The 22585-nt window shown below is 38.6% G+C and overlaps 1 protein-coding gene across 1 annotated transcript in view; it reads right to left on the minus strand.

Moving 5' to 3' along the window:
• Nucleotides 1-422: 422 nt before the first annotated feature.
• Nucleotides 423-22585, minus strand: part of LOC121943437 (succinate receptor 1-like) — a 58494-nt gene continuing 36331 nt past the window's right edge. Inside the window, exon 2 of the mRNA XM_042486960.1 lies at nt 423-1438. Coding sequence (XP_042342894.1) covers nt 488-1438 — 951 coding nt within the window. The 3' untranslated portion in view covers nt 423-487. The remainder of the gene's footprint in view (nt 1439-22585) is intronic.

Consider the following 22585-nt stretch of genomic DNA (forward strand, 5'->3'; position numbering starts at 1 on the left):
TTTCTCCAAACATAGATACAAATACAAACATAACAGCAACCTATCTGCACATACATACTCACACTTAAATAGAACCTTAATTTAAAAAAAAAACAAGAGGTTAAGTCCTTTAAATGTACTGTTATTTTAATTTGTTACTTTGTCAACATGAATGATAACTTTGTCTTCGTTCCACTTTTTGGATATCCTGATGTGTTTCAATCACTTATACTTATATAATCTATTTGGATATGGTCACCGCTACAAAGGCAGAAAGAAAATATTCAGCTGACACCAAATATGTCATTCAGTATTAATAATGACAGACGATCTGACAATATTTGAACGGATGATATTAATGGAAATATTGAACACTTAAAACATGACATAAATAAAGAAAAACAGGCAACTTTTGATTAAAAGAAGTGTAAAGATAGGGCAGATTAACATGTTGGAATGTACTATGTTCATGTGTATCACATTTTCAGGGGCCTTGTGTTGAATTTTTTTAGGCTGATCCTCTTTGCCGCTCTGTCTTTCTGACAACCTTTCTAATCTTAGCAAGTAGGAGCTCTCTGAACTTGTCGCCCATGAGGAAGTAGAAGGCAGGGTTGATTACACTGTGCAAGAAAGCCAATGGTCGCGTGATGATGTACAGGCCCTCTATATACATCCTCGTACACTGCTGCAGCCCCGCCCACGGCTGCCGCGATGCTATCCTGACATTTCTCAGCACATGGTAGGGTGTGTATATTACCAGAAACATGACTGCAGCCGAGGCAGCTACCCTGAGAGGCTGCTTGTACGATGTTGTTCTACGCTGCACAGCCCTTTCCTGGACACGAAGCAAATGTGCAATTTGGTAATAGAAACCACAAAGTCCAAGCAGAGGGAGAAGGTAACCGGTCAGAGTTAGTCCCAGGCTGTAGCCAAATACATTGATGTCTCCTTCCAGACTGGCAAAATCCTTACAGTGACTCCAGTTTCTGCTCTGAAGGTCATTCACCATTAGTGATATCATTGGAGCAACTTCCACATTGACAGCTACCCAGCTTAGCCCTGACACAATCAGGGCTGTCTGTGGCTTCAGCAGATAGTGGTTCCGTGTTGGATGTCTTATGAGCAGGAAGCGGTCCATGCTTAGCCAAACCATAAACAGTATGGAGGAGTAAAGATTGACATGCAGAACATAGCGGTTGGTAATACAAGCAAAGGGACTGGTCTCCGATTGGTCATTTGCATAGAGGTACGAGAGGCGTGGCAGTGTGCAGAGGAAAATAAGGTCTGAGACTGCCAGGTTGAATAGATAAATATTGCAGCTCTGCCACTCTGGCAAACAAAATATGTAACCAAGTACAACCAAAAGGTTGCCAGGGAACCCAATGCAGAACTCGATGCCATAAAATGGTGAAAGGTAGTACCTCTCAAGCACATCATCAATCTCTGTGCAACTGAACGTCTGGAGAGGAGAGGAGACAAAATAAGAGAAAATAGAAAAGGGAGGACAAAAACGGGGGGAGTCAGGGAAGTAAGAGGGAAAGGGACGAGGAAACAAACAGGTGATTAATAATAGAAGCAAAATCAAATGAATTGTGAACTTTAAGGACAATTTTCAACAACAGATTCGATAAAAACTAATTTTAGGTTCAGAGCTTAGCACATTCAGCACAACATGAATATTATATGTTAGTATAACAAGACTTACCATGCTGTAGTCGTTCTAGTAGTTACTGGTAACGTGAGAAGGGAGAGAAACCATCAGCAGGTGCAGCCACTATCTGCACACTGGAAACAGTAAACACTGAGCTCTGAGGGTACTGGTGCCTGTCATATGAACTGGCTAATAAAACAAACAGGCAGTTTGAGTGCAATTTGCATATAAAATATGGAAAGATAATACAAACCAAACAAAGCCTACCAGTAGACTTTATAAGTAATCTAATAATTGCACAACCATGCTTCATCTGGTTACCTGGCAGTCCTATATAAATGTTGATGACTGGCTTGTATTTCCACTCATCAAGTTAAATGTCTCGAAAACATTTTAACTTATCAATCAAATATAATCTGTTATCGGCTGCTCCAATATTTACTTCAGACTTTTGCATGAAAAGGTTAAGGTTTCATTTAATCTTTCAGAGAAAAGTGACCACTTAAACAATTTTACATTTAAGATTTTCAAGTCATGATCGAGACCAAGACTAGACCAAGACCTGAGGTGTAATTGAGACTATAAGTCAGACCAAGACTAACACAGGAATTTAGTGACTAAGACCAGACGAGTGTGAGTCACACACTGAATGAAACACTTAGTACATGTAAACCACAGGCACTCCTCAAATTGATCTGAAACATCCATATTCTCAGAATAATACCCACAGAAAACTAATGAAGATCCCTCTGCATTCACCTCTTAAAATAGCATATTCTTTATATGTGTGCATGTGTAAGTGTATCATGAAAAAAATATTTTGATACAAGAACACAAAAGACATTGCAGAGGTGAATGGGCATGGACATTTTCTATGGGCAACAAAATAAGAACACACACTGAGGAGCTGAAATCAACTCATCAATCTTTCATTTAACACTCCTTTTTTTTTTTTTTTTTGCACAGGCGCTTTAGTGTTATTCCTGAAATTTTAGTCTTGACTGATCTTAAATTAATATCCAGAGCCGTCTTTGTTTTAGGCTGAGATGAGACTGAATCAGAGACAAGCCAGAGACCTTGGCCTCAAAAAGTGGTCTCAAGACCAAGACTGATCATGAGTAGTACAACAATGATGCTAGCAAATTAAGTCTGAATACTGATGCAATGTAAAAACATACATTTTATTGTTACTTAAAAGATAATTCATACCAAATTTAAGCCAAGTATTTCAAGACTGTAAAATAGTCATATCCATATAGGCTATCTTCAGTTGTCAGTTGGGTCAACTGCTGATCAGTCAAACCATCCATGTGTTCACTGTCAGTGAAATGGAATTTAGTATTACTGTAATCTCCAAATAATAGTGGCATTAAAGAGTGCAACACATAGATCAACAAGTAAGTTGATACATATTGTTTAGAATTTTACATCCTTGAGGAAAAACTTTGATGGAAACCTTTAAATGTGAATAATAGTTTCAGTTGCTGTACAATCTGCAGCAAGTAGTTTAAATGTGAAACAGAAACATGAATAAGAGAATTATCAGTTTATTTCCTGATTTTATTTTTAGGAAAAAGTACAAAAAAGAAGAAAATCTGGTTGTTGCAGGTAGCTGACCTTAAAAAAAAAAGACTTTTCAAAACCATTCTCTGGTGGTATAATTTTTTCTTTGAGCTTGCGGCCATTTATAGCTGTAGTACTCTCTTTCTTTCAATATTTCTTCTACTTAGAGAATACCTTCTATTCCAAAAGAATAAGGTAGAAAACTGTAAAAAAAAAAAATTTAAAAAAATATTGGGTTTAGCAATGCAGTGTCCTCAACCGCAGAGATTGAGTCTGACTATTTCTCTTAATTTCAGTGTTACATATTCTATTTGAACATTCTGTGTCAGCGGATTACAGTGTCCACAAGATAGGATAATAAACTAATGTTCCTTTCACTTGATTTCTCATGAAACTGCAATGTATTTCTGACCATGGTACTCTCCATAAGCACTATGAAGTTCCGCTTTTTATTTCAGTCAACTCATACAAACACATTAAGTTTCTCTCTTAATTTTACACTCAATGTCTTACATAATTATTTTCAATCATCACATTTCTTTCATTATAATTCACTCTACAGAATTGTACAACAATGCTTCAGGGCCATTTTAGGTAGAAGAAATAATACAGAGCCAGAGGAGGGGGATATATTCTGCTAAAAAATCTCAGAATTTCCAAGGTATGTATATTTTATATTGTTCATTTTAGTGGTTATAAGGTTTATATTTAGGCGTCTAAACTTCCTTCTAACGCCTGCTTGCCTAATGTTACTGTCCCAAAACTATCAATATGTGTTTGAGCCTCGGGAAATTTTTCTGCCTGAACACCCAGGGAAGAGTAGAACAAGCAAATCTATGTTTGTTTAAGACAGACAGATTTCAATTTACTATGTTTACCTTAGCCTTAGTCTTAAAGTAGTCTACTCAACTAACAAACATTTTCCTATACTGAGTCAGAAATAAGTGAACATTTTTGCTTGTTTTCAGGTAAGGGAACTGTGAGATGGAACAGCTGAGCATCCCAACTATGAAACAGCAGACTCAAGCGAACTATCAATAAGAACAATCAATAAGCTAAATACATTTGTAAGACTAACATGCGTTTGTTAAACCTGTGTATTAATATAAGCACATCTGTGCATCAATTAGCCCTTTTCAGCTCTCAAGGCAAAAGCTCAAAATGCTTGAAATGGAGCCTATTTATCTCTGAATCTACTTTTGCTTCTTTGAAAACAAGTACACATTTTCTTTCTTCCATGGATGTTTTTTCAAAAATACAATACAGATAGTTTTCATTCAATCGATACATTATGAAACTTTTGTTAACAGAATGGCTGTCACACGCTGTGATGAGGCAGAGAAGCTCAGGTGAGGCGAGGAAGGTAATGAGGCAGAAGAACAGGCAGGGAGCTGATTGGCTGAGGCAAAGTGTGGAGCAAGGGGGGACTAACAAGGCTGATGCAAGGAAGGTGTGCAGATGGGCAGACGCTGGGAAAACAGCACAGGAACACAGGTGGGGGAAAACACAGTAAACAGAAACACAAAAATGAAAAAAAAACAAAACAAAACACAATCTTCCTAATGATAGACTGACCAAGTGAAAAAAAAAGACAGACAAACTAATTCAGGTCACTCAAGACTTACTCAGTCCAGTCTCCCCAAAAAGACACATATACACACATGACACATATACATATTTATATTGTACACTGATAATTTTTCAAGGTATAAAACTATCAGTAAGTAAAACTACAGTGCACATCTAGAGGTAAGGACAATTATTTTGGGCTTGAGAAACTAAATATGACTTGGATATAGTTTTGAAAGAGGCTTTAAAATGCAGAATGGTGTCATCTGCATATTATTGCATCAAATGTTTACTGCATCTAATGTTACACAGGTGAGCTGGATCAGTCTTGAGACTTTAATTTAACCATCACAATTTTTTTTCTTTTTTGCCATCAAAGAAAACCTTCTAAAATCTATCAGGTTACAGCAGAGACACCATGTCCAAGTCACTGCAGCGTGGGAAGTATCATCTGATCTATAATATCAACTGCTATCCTTAATTAAATCAATTTTGCAGCCCACCATCCTTTAGTTTTGAATGTATTAGTGTCATTCAAATATGTCATGAAAGAAGAGCTATGGCCAGATCTACAAAGAAAAACATGATAGACTGTTTAATCTTCACACACTAACTAGATAGTCAAGGTTATAAAACATTTGAATAATTTCTTCGAAGTCTTTTCATTGAAAATTGTGGATTGGCATGCTGATTAAAAACATCTGAATAATCTTCAAATGCTAGAGTGTTAAAGCAATAATAATAATAATAGCTGTCACAAGCATTTCAAAAAAATGAATTAAAATGTTCCTGTTTGTAATTTCATATATTATGATAATGTAGAACTACAAGAATAACCCATTCACTTTGCTTTGGAACACATGCATTCACCAAACAATGCCAGTGTTGACATTCATCTCTTATCTGTTGCGTCAAGGGCCTTTCCAGTGGTTGCAAAACACTGCCTGATCTTAATGATGTTGATTGTCATCGGGGACTTACAGTATATTTTGGCAGCAGTGCTTATGATGTTGGTCAACCTTTGCAAAGCACATGATCTACTGCTGAGAGACATGTGAGACAAAGTCAGGGTGGAGTTACTTTTTTTTTAATTTTACATCACCCTGCAGAGATGGTAATCTAGGTATAATAGCATGGACATGTCCTTAGGAAACCCAGCCTGGGACTGACAGTGGTTTGTTTGGTTATATTACTCTGGGATCAAGCGTAAGCTTTCAGCATTCCTGTGCTTCAGTAGTGTTAGGATTTGTTCTAGTGGAGGCCAATAGTGGGGTGATGACACCGGTCTTATTTTTAATACTAACTTGGGCTGGCTTTTGTTAAAGTATCCTTTTGTTTGTATGATTAATAAAGGATGTGTGAATCATTTAATGGCCTTGCTCCAAATTACACAAAACAAATGTTCACCCAAAATCAACTACAAAAACTTTTCAGACCATAGGCAGCGCTCTCCAGGCTGTGTCTTCTATCAGGTCAAGACAGCAGGACTTCTGTTGTTCGGACAGGCAGTGTAGCTTATCTGTGCCATGCCTCAAAGTTAGATTGATTTGAGGACACAGATGTAAACTTTTAGTTTTTATTGTGTAAAATACACTTGTCTTGCTTTAGATTTTATGTTTATTGTATAACAAAGTTTGTCTCCCCTTGAGAGACAAGAGAAGATACCTTGAGAAGAATCAGATATATCATTAATGTATATATCTGATAACTCCTAATACTTGTTTCATATGGCACTATGAATGTGTTTTTGATTGCCATTTTATATAATGAGAGTGCCCTCTAGTGGCAGATAACAGAAAACATATCAGAGTCTTCACAGTATCCAGTGCTGGTTCAAGGTTGTTTTTTCACACATTACCAGTTTTCATTGCTAATTGTTGTATTTGTGTAGTACTCAGTACTCAGTATTCAGTACTGAGTACTAATTCAGTAATATTCATGCTAGAAAAGAGAAAAACATTAAGTGCCCAGGGACTGGAAAGGCACTCAGGAGGCAGGCCCCCCCAGTCACCAAACAATGATCTTTTATATTTTTTAGAAACTTCATATGACCATCAATAATTTTAGGTCCTACAGAGGGGACTCTGGATACTAGCCAATACATCATCCCCTCTAACACTGATAGTGCCATATTTCTATACCTATTTCAGACAAATAGGGCATGATTTCAGCAGGTGCATTAACTTCAAACTAAAGGGCAAAGGTACACATGCATGTGCACATGTATGGATTTGAACCATTCTTAAAGGGTAATTCTGTATTTTTCAACGTGGAACCCAGTTCCCCATGTTTTTGTGTCTAACTGACTGATAGAGACAACAGTTTTTAAAGTTGTCCCAGTGTTGACTGAATCAGCTGCAATGTAATGCAGTGGCAATCATGCAGCATGAATATGCAATCACTAAAAATGCTTGTTTTTGCATTGGTAAGCTAAGATTGTGGAAATTATGGAAAACTATAACTATAACTATAACTATAAACAGCCCTAAAAATCCAACAGGTTTCATATTAATAAACAGTAATTTTCTCATCATAAAACACACTTCTTTTATGTGAAAGAAACAAAATATAACTCTCAAAAATGGTCTTAGTTTGTCTTTCAACTGTTCCAAAAAATAACCAACCCTGGTTTGGTTAAAATGCACCCATCATTCATCCAATTAGATCTGTAAATATGTGGACCTCATACATGCTAAAATTATTGTTAAAATAACTAACTTTTAAAATTGCTGAAATGACTGTTAACTGTTAACTGCTAACCCCTAACCTTAACCCTCAGAGATCTTTTTCCATAATGTTGCCAGACACTTATAATAACAATCTGAGCCTGTCAGTGGCAAAACCAACACTTATAGTGGACACAAATTGACTAGCGAACATGTTCCAAGTGATTACATTGCAGTCTTTCTCTTGTAGTAATCCATGCAGTCAGACTGAAAACCACTATCTGGTCTAAACAACCTCCAAAATGTAACATTAAATTTAAATTTGAATGCAGTTACTAAAGTTCACAGCTGCTCCCTCCCACATGCATATTGCTGTAATGTGTGTTGTGAGTTGTGAGAGAGGAATCTAAGGAGCTCATGACACTGCAAATAATAATCCCACTCAAGTGACACCAACAAGAAAAGAACACTGATGGTAACTGTATATAAATCATAATAGCACATTTGTTCCAGCAGAGGACAGTATTAGCACAAAGCTCAGATAGTGGGTTTAATTTCATGAGTGTCCTGCCTTGTGTTTGTGCAAAACTGCATTGATGAAATTATTCAACAAAGACCAAACAAACATAAAATGCCATAAATTAGATCAAATGCTAAACTGAAATAATGCGTGACAGTTATGAATCAGTCTGAGAGGTAAATGGGGAGCAGCACAGGAGAACAAGTCCTTATTATTGCCAGTTAAATGGAAATAAAGCTGGAAAAAACAAGACAGAATGAGGAACATTGAGACAGAAGAGAAATAAAGACAACTTGTGATGGGCTAGTTGGTGGAGGGTGGAGCTGTGCCAATCAGTATGTCACAGTGCCCTCATCTCTCGTGATTGTGTGTGTGTGTTTGTGTGTGTGTGTGTGTGTGTGTGTGTGTGTGTGCACAAGTCGGTTCGGTGTGTCTGTGTGTGTAATGAGGAAATGAAAAGGTGATGGACTGTATCTGCTAGTTTCACTTGTGCTCATTCCGTCCTCGCCTCTTTAGATGGGCAATTTGTCCCAAATGTACCCTGATGTGCAAAAACACACACACACACACACACACACACACACACACACACACACACAGACAGAAAGAAAACATTAGATAAACTACCTAAATGGGCGACCTAAAAGAACCTAAAATAAATTCTGTTGATGAAACAAGAATAAACGATTTGTCCTGGCAACACTTTATGGGTATTATTTTAACAAAATTTTCATGTTAACACTTATGAGTGAGTATGTGTCTCATGCTCTGCGTGAGTGTTCCCATTTGCTCCTGTAGCTTAAAGTGTCCCAGTTCTGAAGGTGACACACTTACAGCTTTATCACTAGAACTCTGCACTAATTATCAACGTGGTTCACATTTGACAGTGAGTTAATTGGATCAAAGCTGATGTAGAGCGTGGGCTTAGAGGTGTGTATCACATGAGATGGAAGCAAAGCAAGTAAGAGACTGCATCTTTTATACTATAGTGTTTAGTTGAGTTATGTCCGAAAGCTGTAAGTGCAGCAGAAAGTCCTCAAGCGCTCTGCACTATCTGTGCTCTCAAGATGACCTGTCTCCTCTCCTCTTTTGAGATCTTTTTCTTGTTGGATTTTTTTCTCCCCAATAGTCTCTTATCTTCCTTTATGATCATTTCAACCTTCTCTTTTTCAATCCTGTCTCCTTTATTTTCTTTCAAACCTCAAATTCAAATGTTCTCAAAGGCTTGAGTCAAAGGGTGCTTCAATAATTCATACAATGTTTGTTTGAGCAGCAGCACACTCAGACAGGGGAAGATTGAGGGCTTCACCTGCTCTCATCTCTTTGCTGAGGTCACAGCCAGGGCCAGTCATGCAAACATTATAAAAAATGACCTTAACAGCCCCACAACCATCTTTGTTTTAAATTTTTCAGACATAAGTGGTCATTGCGTCCCAGTGATCATTAGCAGTAGGAATCTACCAATAGCTTTTGCTTTTTTGGCCAATTTACAGTTTCACTTCAGAGAGAGAACCAGTTAAGCTCATGCTGTTTTATCTGTCAAAGATACTGTCAAATTAAGCCCCCTTTCCTCTTTTCTCATTACTACTGCAGAAAGAAAATAAAACTAACCCCTAACAAAGGGTATAATTGTCAGACTTTGACATCAAGTTCAATTTCTGCGACATTTCTTTATCCAAAACTGCAGTTTGTGCTTTATAAAGCTGAACCATGTTTGGGGACAAAATTGATACAGCATAGTATTGCAGTATTTTGCTTGGCAATATTGAATCAATACTCAAACATAAATCAGCAATTTTTTTTATATACAAACTGTTAACATTGCAAATAAATAATAATAATAAAGCAGCTTTTAGTATCTCACTAAAAAAATAAAATAAATGGCTTTTTCAGTCCACTTGATACATCTTGCTGCAAAAAAAAAAAAAGAAATGAGATTAAAAAAACTGAAAACCTTATTTTATTAGATTAAAAAAAAAGTTGTTAAAGTTTTCCTTAAGGGACATGATTTGCAGTTGAAAAATGGTATTAATTCATAATATATCACAATATATGTTATAACAATGCTCACCTTGTTGTAGAATGTTTAAAATGTTAATATCTTACCATGACTTAAGTATCATCATACCATCGTATCATGGGGCTTCTGATGCCCCATAGCTGTGGAACTACCTTTTGATATTGGAATGATATGCTCTTTTTTATTTTATTTTTTTAGGTAAATTAAAGATGTTCTTAATGTGTCTTTTTAATTTAGAGTAAGATTAGTCTTAAATTTAAATTTTAATCATTGTTTTTTACTATTCCAGCTGCTTATTGTGATTTTATTAATTTGTTTATTTGGTTGTTCGCTTTTTTTTTTCTAAAAAAATGTTGTATTTTCCTACTGATGTATTTTTTCTAGTCTTGCAAAACATTGTGTAGTTGATTATGTTATACTGTAAATTTTATCTGAGTTGTTTTTTGTGTATTTTTTTAAATTTTGCTTGTGAAGCTCTTTTGCTGCATGTTTGTATGAACAGCATTATTCAAATAAAGCTAAGTTGATGATTACTCTACTTTAAATTGTAAATTCTCATTAGAAAGGGTCTCAAATTACAGTATTTAAGATTATTAGTACCCCGGTCAATTTGAAGGATAATAACTATTTCCTCAAATAAATATTCCACATTATTACTACATATTTCCTCTCTTTGTGTTGCCTACAGTCCATGAGGTCAAAATTACAGGACTGTGCACTTTAGCATGTTTGAAACCGTGGGAAAAAAAAAACAACAACTTTGAAACCCTGATGAAAACAGACAAGGTGACAAGTCAGCTGAAGACGCGATAAAACCAAGACATGTCAGGTCATACATTTTGACAGAAAATATCCAGGACCCCACATGTTCAACCATGTTCATTCCTATAGGTGTTCTGGGACCTTCATCCCCCATCAGTTTGAACTCTGTGCCTCCTGCATGTCTTTTTGTATTCTTTGCCTTACTGTGGATCTATTTCATTTTCACTCATGGCAGCTCCAGAGGCTTGTTTTACACACGCTGCTGGTGTATGCTTCGTCAGGCTTTTTCAGCGTTACTGATATGATTGCTCTGCTGTCTACTGGGACGTATAAATTCAAAACCACCGTCAGGTCAGCTAACCGTCAGCTAATCGCTACGCTAGTCACTGGACACGTTGCAGAGCTAAGACTTCCTGGCCTCAGCAGGCTCTAATATCTAACCCTGCCATGTTTTCACTTCAGACGCTGATAGCCAGCTCTCAGGGTCAGTCAAGCACAACTAATGTCATGCTGAAGCTCGATCCAGACGCTTTACATTTGTGTGTGAAGCTTGTACAACCCTGCTCTGCTGTTTTTCTGTGCTAAAGCAGGTTTTTCAGATAATGCATGGTTAATGTATGGGTCCCTTTTTTGAACAGTCAGAAATCCACTAAGCAGCTGCCTGCTTTTAATTCTTCAAAACAGTAGCTTGAGTGAGCGTTTGTGGATTTTTTTTCACAAGCAATGAAACTTGTTTCCGGCATTAAATTGACAGCTGTGTGACACACAAGGGGGGCGCTCCGAAATGCAACATCTGTGTGTGATTTGCCAGTTGCGTCCCTGTCAGAGTTCAGGTGAATCACCACCATTCATTTCGGCAGGTGGCAGTTTTCGTTACTAGGAGTCCTTTTCAAACGCACACACAAATACATTACACACACTTAAGGGCTCTTTCAAAGTCTTCTCTTGTTTCAGTATCACCAGGTTTTACAGATGTGAACATTACTGCACCACGCAGAAAATATTACCCCCCCCCGTTCTGTGTCTTAACTTGATGACATCATAACACTGCTGTGGGGGAACCTGGGAGCCGTTAAACAGGTTTTATTATGTAAAACACATTGTAATGCTTGAGTAAGATTAGACGAGACAGCATGTAAACCTCTGCGGTGATTATAAAATACTGTTCATTGCTTTAGCAGCAAGGGGGGAGTTCCCTTTATATTTGAGAAGTACTCAGCACAGCAAGTAACAGCACATCAGCTCTCTTGTCATTCCTTTTCCACAAGGCCTGAATCGGCAGCTCTGTCAGTTGACAGTCAAGTGTGGGCTGACAACAGAAAACTTCCCTTTGCAACACTGACATCAGCCGTTCTTTCCCCATCTTTCTCTTTTAACATCCTCCTTCCCCCCTCCTCATCATTGTAAGGCTCTTGATTTGTCTCTGTTTTGCTTCCTCTCTTCTCACTAAAATATCAGACACAAAGCAACGTAGCTAGAGAAGCTTTTTTTTTTTTGTCAGTTACAGTGTTTAGACCAATGGCTTGTCATATCCACAGCCCCCTAATTGGTGTCACACAGTGTCAGGGGACAGGGAAATCTAGCGCCACGGAGGACGTCACTGAAATCTGTCTGCACTCTCAAGAAAAGACGGTTTTCAGGGAAACAATGCATTGAGCAGTGACATGATTTGGATGTTTTTCACTGCCAATTTTGCAAGATAAAAAGTAAGACGATGAACTAAGATTTGACACAAAAGTAGAGTTAACTGAGTTGACAAAGAGTCGTATAAATAGATTCTGACAGATTTTAATGTCTCTGTATATCAAGTCTCAGTGTCAGGAGAGAATGATGAATTTTTCCCTGTGGGGTCTTCGACTTCCTGGCTTGTATGTGTTGGCACCAAAGGATGACAGTCACTTTGCCAGCCATTGTCAAAGTGGTCAACAGTTCCTCTAAATAACGCACCCACAGGAATTTGTCCGAGTTTGCTTGATTTTAAGAAAATAAAGAGAGGAAAGAAGGAGACAGCGTGTTTGGAGGTGCTCACAGAAGTAGAGCTGCTAAGAGTTTAAATGTTTGTTCTGTGGTCGAGAGGGGTTATCCTGTTGTTTTCTTATATGGGGAGATCTGTGGCATAAATACTGCAAGAACTCATATTCCGTTTATAATGTATGAATGTTGATATGTTAGTTTGTTTGTGGCAGCCTTTCAATCCTGCCCCTTAACCCTTCGATATCTTGGTTTCGATTTCTTTCAACAACATGGGAAGAGGACAACAGGCAGCTTAAAAAGAAATGATGAAAAAAAAAAGGCAAAATAAATTTTAAAAAAAATAAGTAAAAAGTAATAAGAAAATGACCTGGAAAATAAGCAAAAAAACAGAAAAAAAGATAAGTAAAAAAACAAACAAAAGCAAGAAAACAAAGACTTATTATGAGGGTAGTTTTAATTTTCAAATATTTGAGAATTTGAAAATGGGAAAGTTGCGTCTGATGCAACAGAAGAAAGTGATGTCGATCCAGATGTTAAAGGGTTAATGTCCGTCTAAGCATTCAGTGTTTCCTCATTTCTCTGTCTGTGCTTTCTGCTGTCTTCCTCGTTGGTCAGTTGCTTGGCCTTCTTCTTATCACTCATCCCTCCCCTGGTGCCGATTATGAGTGACATGATACTAATGTTTCAACTTTGTGCTCTGCTGCACACAGACAAGGGGGGGAAAAAAGAAAAAAAAAAACAACATCGTTGTTAGAGAGAGGGAAGCAGTCTCTCCCATCCCCTTTTTCCACTCCTGCTCCCTCTCCCCATGCCTCTCTCAGCAGGTAGACAGGGTGGAGGTCTCGCTCTGTGACATCACAGCTCTCTGCTTGTCTCATGGCAACTCAGGTTTCAGCACTACAGATTAGATTAGGCTCATATTGGTTGCCTGACTCACTGTCCTTGAGTTATGTTGTGCTGTGAAGGAGAAGCTGCATGGATATGTGGTCAAGGAGGGGTGGATCTAAATTGGATATTTGCTCAGATGGAGATAAATCTAAAATGAACCTGCATAGATTCTCTGCTCTCCCCCTCTTGCCACTATTCCTCACTTGCTTTGTAGCCCAGAGCAGTTTAAATGAGCAATATAGAGGAAATCTTGAACTTTAAATAAACTCATTAAATATTACAAATGTTTGAGATAGTTTAATGGATAGACAGAAAGTGTTTGATAAGTTTAGGAAATAGCCAGCACATTTGAGTTTACTTTCACTTTAGCCGATATAAAGCTTTATTCTACCTCCCTACCATCCACTGACTGGTAAAACCAGTGACAGTGAGAGGTCAAAGCACCAGTCTAAATGCTTGACAAGAGCAAAGCATTAAAGTTGTGAGAAACTCGGCTAAGTGATGAAGAAACTCATTTTAAGTTACTGTTGTGCTTTCATGTGTTAATTTATCAGGCAACTTTGTTATGGATAGGAAATCAAAGTGTGGATTTAAAAAAAACAAAAACAAAAACAAAAAAAAACACTGTTTCATTCCAGTCTGTGCGCTGAGGCCTGGCACAATTTTCCAAGCTAATGTCCCAACTGATTGCACTGGTGAGTCGAGTAAACTTTCAGTATAAAGCTAAATTTCTCTGTGTTCAACTCTATTAACTTATGCTAAAAACATCAGTTTTAAAAGCTTTCTGGCTGCAATGCTAACTTTCTCCAGGTTCAACTCCACTGACTTTCACCTTGTTGGTGAAAACATTTTTATATCACATATGGTACAGCATCATCAATTCATAATCAATCCAGTCAATACAGTATCAATCAGTGGTATAATCCAACACGTTCTTATCCCAGCTCGTCACACTCTGTCAGTGACTTTCTGAGTTTTAGATTTTAGGTATCCTCCTGCGTCAGCTGTTTATGCTCGGGGATGCTGTTACCGTGATGTCAACATATGTACATGCTGGGATAATGCAGCACGGTCCTTGTGTTTACACAACAGTACACAAAGTACACAAAGTCGCGGCTTAAGATAAGGTGTAAAAACCTCGCATCCACAAGTTTAAATGAACTCCAGACGCCCACACGAAGGTTGATTATTTGTGGAACCCATCTACCTCCCCACCAACACCCCCCTTTAAGCCGATTAGTGCACTCGTGCTCCTTATATTATATTGTTACCAACAGCGTTATTACCTGATGCTGTCCTTCAGCGTTTCATGCGCATGAGACAGGTTCTGTCCAGGAGCATTCTCAAGTGACACTGCCTGTGTGCGACCATAAATAAAATAAATAAAAATGCCACTTATTTTGTCTGAGCACATTCTCATCTGACACCGTCCAGCTGCATTCTGGTTGGATGCAGACGGTAGCTTTTGGCATCACACTCGTATGCCAAAAGAACTGACAGAGCGGATGTAGTCCACAAATTCGGAGTGAGAGCAGACTTCATATCACATTATCACAATGTAGCATTCTTAGGGGGAAAAAAAGTTATATTCTACACATTTGTGAATTCAGGTACATTTTTGTGACCCTAAGAATATTATATAGGGTTATTGCATATCAGTGTTCTTCAAGGGCTTTAGTAGCATGCCACAGACACTCACACCTTGGTGCAAAGAGGTCAACCAACACTTTGATCGATGAGCAAATATATAAAAAAGCTGATGCCATTCCCATTAGTCTCAGCTTCACTTACAGATACTGTTAATTATCGCATGTTGGCATGCTAGCACTAACTGAAGATGGTTAACATCCATATGATATCAATGTCATTGTGGCATCATTTGTATTTAGCTTAAAGCTGTGCATAAATATTGTCTTGCAGAGCAAGGCTATAGGCTTTCATTCTTGTTTTAGCATAGATTGTCAATGTTACCTCTACTACAGTACAATATTCCCATCACCATTTATGCTTTGACTATTTTTTTCACATCTGATATCTAATTAGCTTTTATTTCTATCAAAAGGCTATCTCCACCACCATGATTATATTATGCCTCATTAGTGACTCCTAAATTAACCTCTGTGGCATTCCTTCCATTTCTATCTATCTATCTATCTATCTATCTATCTATCTATATATATATATATATATATATATATATATATATATATATATACAGTATATATACAGTACTTAGTACTTTGGACAGGGGACAGCCCACAATACCTGACACATGTTTCCATCTAAAACCTTCAACTTTTGAATCTCAACTGAATTGCTATGTATTGATCTATACGTTACAATGACATAAGATTGGGAAGCTGAGGAATCATTATTATTAGACATTTTTGTTCTATTGGTGAGAAGCCTATAATGTAGTATTTTGTTTGGATGCTGTCCTATTATCACAATTTCATTGCCTTTTTTAAAAATCCCTCTGAATAGGACAGGTGGAATTTTTTCATACATTGGTTTATATGAAATCTGATGAATTAGTGCGCTGCAAATGATGTCACCACAAATCTTGAAATGGCTCAAAGTTCACTTGGCTTCACACAGTCCTGAACTGTGTCCAGAGATAAAGTCCTATGTTTTGTGACCCATCCACCAACCCTAACTTGTGTCCTTGTGCAGACTACTTCCTTCTTTCTTCGTTTGGTCAAGTGATTGCGGTATTCATGTTTCCATGGGTTCAACATGTTGTCATCCCAAGCTGTCACATTTCAATGCTGCACTTTTGCATCTTCATATTATGTTCTAGTTATTCTCCTGCATTGGCCGTTGATGTTCCAGGATGTCGCAACAACAAAAGCACATGGCAATCAGTGCTGGGATGTCAACAAAAGCATGGGGTTAGGATTAGGCTACAAAGGCACGGATGGTCAAGTTTAGACAACAAAAGTGATTGGTTATGTTTAGAAAAAATATTATAGTTTGGCTCTACATTCATAGTGGCAGTGTACACCGAACTCTTGCATGAAAGTCCTTGGTTTGTTGGACCCTTCCACTACCCATCTGCTTGCCCTGTAGAGACCTTGCAGCTCTTTATATTACTTTGTTACCAGCAGCATTTAAACCTGACACCATCCGACAGCAAATTATACAACAGTACCAGGTTCAGTGGCATTATGAACTGATGCCGCCCGTCCACATAAACACCCACATACATATACATAGGTATACATACGAACTGTGCATGAGAATAGCCTAAGTTTGTATAACATATATGTACTTTAACTTTACCTCTATAGGGAGACATGCAGACATACATACTGACTTGGATGTCAACAACACATACATACTGGCTCAGATGTGTGAAACAGATGTGATGGGAAGCACTGAAATAAACGATGAATGCATTCTGCAGTGGAGATGGAAATGGTAGAAATGGTGCATTAGGGCAGCAAGGGCTTTGATTCAATTCTAAAGAGAGCTTCCCAGATTTCATTAAACCTGAGACTGCATTCTTATTGAGAGTGTAAAACTCTCCTCAATGGACAACACGCCTGAGATTTCTCTTTATGGATCCCATTCTTTTCTTTTATTCCCATTCCCCCGTTTTCTTTCTTTTCTTCATTTTTCCCATCACGGCTTTGGCAGAGCTCCAACGTCTAAGCTTTTTCATTGGCCTGCTGACTCTACAAACAGCTTTACAACATTCCTGAGTAAGAATCATGCCTCCTCCTCACCTCTGTGTACACACTACACCTTGCCCCTCAAAAGCTCTGATACCCTTTACAAAGACCTCCCTGGAACATCCTCGCCCTTGTGTTGCTTCAGCCCTGTGCTGTATTTAGCTGCAACCTCACAGATTGCAGCCTTTACCTCCTGCTCTGGTTATACTTCTTTATCTGTTCTGTGTAAACACTGCGTACACATACAAGTGTGCACATGGTCAGCCACATTCTGTGTTTATACGAGCGGGGATGGAGGCATGCTGGTGGTTTAAGCACTGTAAACACATCTTAAACGGATGTCTGCTGCACAGTGTGGGTGATGTCATTCCATGTGCGGCCCAAGCCAAGTTCAACATTCTATGCATGCAAGCAGTGAGGAGGGTTGTCGCGCACAGGAAAACATATGACCAAAAAAAGGCAATCCAGCATTGGCCAGGGCATCAGTAGTCTGGAGCAAACATCATTAAGCTAAGAACTGTGACTAGCAGAGCAAAGAATTGAGTTAGCTCAGACAGTCAGCTTTCATCTAGACTCATTAGGTTACAGCTCATTCTTAGGCCCGACACACAACAGCTTCTGTTTTTTTCCTTCTCCTTTTCCCCTTCATTCCTTTGTAGCTTCCTCTTTCCTTCCTTGTGTCTACATCATTTTCTCTGTCTCTCTCTCAAACACACATACACCGAAAAAGAGAAAAACAAAAAACAATATTGACTCTGCATAGCAGAATGATTGCCGATGCTGTGGCAGACTGCAGCCTGTTTTCAAGTCAGTGACTCACTCTGAGCGATGGGTAATGGCTGAGAGATGTAGATGGAGTTAAGAAGCAGAGTGGTTGGCAGGCTGGCTTACGGGGGCTGGGAGGAAGGAAGACAAGTCCTCTGCTGGTTGGTTTGGTGGTGTTCTGCCTTAGAAGGAGGTGTTTGGGAAAATGGTTTGTTTGCAGCTTACACTGTGGAGCGAATGGCCCACTTAAGGACGACTGTATTATCTATCTATCTATCTATCTATCTATCTATCGTGTTAGCTATGCAGAAACATATAACATGCATGTAGGCACACACAAATACATTTACATAGAAATGCTTGTCTGCTCTGTTTGTAAATGAATAATTCAGCAACAATGCAGCAAATTCCAAACACACCAGGATGCTGTAGTGAATTCAAATCTGAAATAATAATGTCAACATAATTTCATTGTTTAGTTTTTTTTCATTCAAAACAGTCAAATACATTCTTCATAATTTGTTTGGTCATGCATACACGTGGCCATACGAAGGAGCACACAGTGATTTGTATCAACATACAGGCCGAATCACAATGTTTGTTTACAATAACTTCTAGGTAGAATCCCTCTGCATCACTTACATAAAATGAAACTGTGCTGAGCAAAAGCTGCCTCAATTGGTTACATTTTGGCCACCTAAAAAAGTTTCACCTAAAAGGTTAATTATCAGTGTAAATTGCACTACGTTTAGAATATTTTCACTGCTTTACATGTCATTAGACTGCCTGACAGGGAACCAAAGCTGTTAGCAGAAGCTTCATTGACAAAAAATCATAATTTACTTCATAGAAAACAAGAATTGATGAACTGCTATGATTAGTGTGCAGGGTAAAACAGTGAAATATTCCAAATATATTGTACATATAAAGTGTTTTTAATTTTCTTAGGTCCTTTTAGGTGACAAAAATCCATTTTGTTGCAGTCCCTGTCAACAACAGTAAATTGTTTAGCTTCCATGCAAGCAGGTTGTTTATCAAAGATGCTAGCTAACAAAGCAACCCAGAAAATAACTATTTACCTATTTATCTCTAAACATTACAGTTATGGCTGAAAATGACAGCAGAAATAAACAAGTTTACTGAAATCACATATCTCCGCAACAATTGTCTATAGGGGAATGATTGTTGTTGTTGCTGTTGTGCAGCACTAGTTATAATACTGTATGGCCTATCAATAAGAAGCAATGCAGTTATCATGTTGTTACCAGCACTGTAGGGTAATTATCTGCTGCTTGATACTGTATATCTAAATCCACTGCTTCCACAGAGACAGCTTTGGCTCATGTTTCCTGTACTGGTTTTTGTGAGCTTCCATAATCCCCTCGAATATGTCCCTGTCACAGTCCTACACAAAGCTGAACAATAGGTTAAACAAGGTTCTGGTCGACCTTGATCTGTAGATAACCCTTGTGACCTTGTCTTGCTGTCTTTTCACACAATACTCTTAAAGCAGTCTGCAGTAACTGTTTCTGTTATATTGATGCATAGCTTCCTCATTTTTACTCTCTACTCTTTGTTTTTCTTTGTTTTAATCAATAATGAGCTGAGTGATGTGCACGGATTTCCTAAGGCACTATGGGTAGTGTAGTTCCCCCAGAGTGTCTGCCTCAGTGTAGGTCGGAGCTCTGCGCTCCCTGTAGGGGTACCAAGGGGATTGGATATGCTCTGCTAATGCTATTAGTGCTGCATCTGAGGATTACTGTCTCAAAAGGAAAGGGGAAAAGGGCGTGAAAAGGGAAAAATCATTGTGTTGGGGACTATGTGTGTAGCAGAGATTTGCATGTTTGTACATGTACTGGAGAGAAAAAGAGAGATTAAAAAAGGGATATTCATGCAGACTGTTGCGCATCAATGAAAATAATAAGTCACTGGCTCTAATGCAAAGTGTTGTGTTAGCTGTTTTTGTAATTTCAATTGGCTGTTACAGTGCTCCTGGGATTTGAGTTAATTAGTCCATTAAGCTGGCCAGCACCTCTTAGAAACAGACTTATTTTTAGCTAAAGGAGAGATACATGTCGTGATTATTATATTTTCAAGAAGGCCAAAGTTGAAATCTGATACATAAGCTGAGGTCTCGTTCAAGAGAAGCCTCTTGAAGTAGTGTTAACACAAAGCAAAAGAGTTGCAATAAAGTCTTATTTTAAATACTCAGCACTGCTAAGACTGTTGCTGTCATAGCAGATATGGTATGCTCCACTTTTTACATTTCCAACTGTGCTACAACTTGGTCCTGTTCTGGTCACTGTAAGTGATACTACTGGGCTGAGAGGAGATCTTTGTATTGGATTGCAGGCATACTGTACAGTTTGTGCATTGCTTGAAATCAATAGAGAAGGAAAATGAGAACCACTCTTATCCAAAATAAGGTACATTATCCAACACTGAGTACCTAAGCCTGACAGAAGGACAGAGTTACATACAGTCAGCATCTTGTTTACTTATTTCCTCAGAAGGCCTTGCTGAAAGTATCTTTAGTACCCCTGCAAGGGCACACGCCAAGCTAACGGTCGGCTGTTGGTCAATGTTGGACTGTCTGTAAGCGTCTTTTCCTCCAGTTTATGTGGTGTTTCCTGCACCTTTGGCTCTAGTCTGCTGGTGTCTGCTTTTTTTCAGCTGATTCAGGATGTTACAACATGTTCTCATCCCAATTGGTCACATATTGCAGCTTTTTTCAGTGTTCAAATTTTATGCTTCTGTATCCTTCTGTGTCTTCTCTTTACACTCCAGGATGCTGCTGCCCTGCTGTCAACAAATGCACATGGTGGGATGATGCTGCACATAGTTATGCTTAGGCAACAACATTACATGGCAAGCAATGCTGGGACATCAACAAACGCACATGCTGGCACGCATGGTTTGAGTTAGGCGACAAAGTCAAGGATGGTTGGGTTTAGGGAAAGGAGGAACATGGGTAGGTGTAGAAAAAATGTCACATTCAAAGAAGCAAACACCAACTCCCACATTAAAGTCCTGGTTTGTCAACCCATCCACCACTTCTTTCACCAGCCCCGTAGGCACCCTTGCACTCCTTATAATACAGCATTATCTGCAGCCTTTTAAGCTGACGCCGTCTTGCCTCATTTCATGCACTCACAGAAAGTTCCTTTTAGCATTGCACTCCAATGCCAAAAGCAGCACCATTTAATAAGTTCAGAATTAGAATGGGCTGGATGTTGACTTGGTGATGTACATAGAATTGGGCAGTTTTACACTTTTATGGTACACCAAGTGGCGTTTCTCTTCCCGGAGGCTAAGGAAAGCCATGCTTCCTCTATTTTTCTAGACTGTAGCTGTCATTAAATAAAAACACTAATTTTAACAGTTAAGATAATTCTTGTGTTGTGTCACTGTCATCTCTTCCTAATTTCTCTCCTCTAATTATTGAGCATTTTAACATGTGTAAAACAGCGGTCCTCTAAATGTTAAGTGGCGAATGAGTAGTGAAATAGATATTGCACACTGTTGTCTGCAAGGAGGTCAAGCGGAGTTGGCGTCCGTTAGTGAAAAAAAATTATAATGATTAACCAATCAGGTGAGGCTATCCTCATGTCACTGCTCACCTGTGATTAGCCAGGACTGTGTCAGGATACCGCCCACCCTTTGGCCGCACACCAATCAAATCATAGTATGGTCATCATCAAGTCACTGAATGAAATATCGGGAGATTAGCAAGTTTGTGTTGACATCTCGTTAGCAAAATTAGCAAGTACAGTTATTTAGTGTGGAGATGGAGTATTTAGTAAAAAAACAATTTCACTAAACTACCTCTACAGCAACAACTTAAGATAAATCTGACGACAGACCAAGAAACCCCAGAAGTTAAGAAATGAGCTGCACACGCTGAACAACAACAGGTTGTTTCACAAGCCACCAGCATAGCTGCTACAGCTTCTTATTGAGGATGACCACACTCTCCGAGGTCTACAAACTGTTGCAGCTTATACTCACGATACCAGCCACCAGCACATCAGCAGAGCTCATATTTTCTTGTCTTAAAAGGATAAGAATATAAATACATTTGGACGGATTTGTCAACTTAACCAAGATACACATTGACTCTGTTTTTGTGGAGGCCAATGGGAAAGTCTACGACATGGTTATTGACCACTTTGCCACCATGAAAGACAGGAGCATGGCGTTCCTCTTCAAACAAGGTAAGGAAAATGCACACTTTTTCTGTGCTTTACTGGTTACTGAACTGCCTATTTAGCTATGCGTGTTATTTTTGATGTGGTTGTATGTCTTTTGTGCCTTGCTTGCCTCGATTAAGCTGCACGTTTCACTCCGCTGAAGTTATTGTTTATTGCGGTTGTTTACGCTGAAAAAATCAGCACCACAGACAGCGGCCTTCCTGAACAGATGCAGGTGTCAGGTGCGCTGTTTATAGTCATTGGTACTGGGTTGTTTTTGTCTTTTGGCCCATGCAGTGTAATAAACATTTGGCCTATCAGACGATAAGGACATGTGGAAAGTGTGTATCTCGAGCACATACAG

The sequence above is a fragment of the Plectropomus leopardus genome, chromosome 5 (assembly GCF_008729295.1).
Source record: "Plectropomus leopardus isolate mb chromosome 5, YSFRI_Pleo_2.0, whole genome shotgun sequence".
NCBI classification, from domain to species: domain Eukaryota; kingdom Metazoa; phylum Chordata; class Actinopteri; order Perciformes; family Serranidae; genus Plectropomus; species Plectropomus leopardus.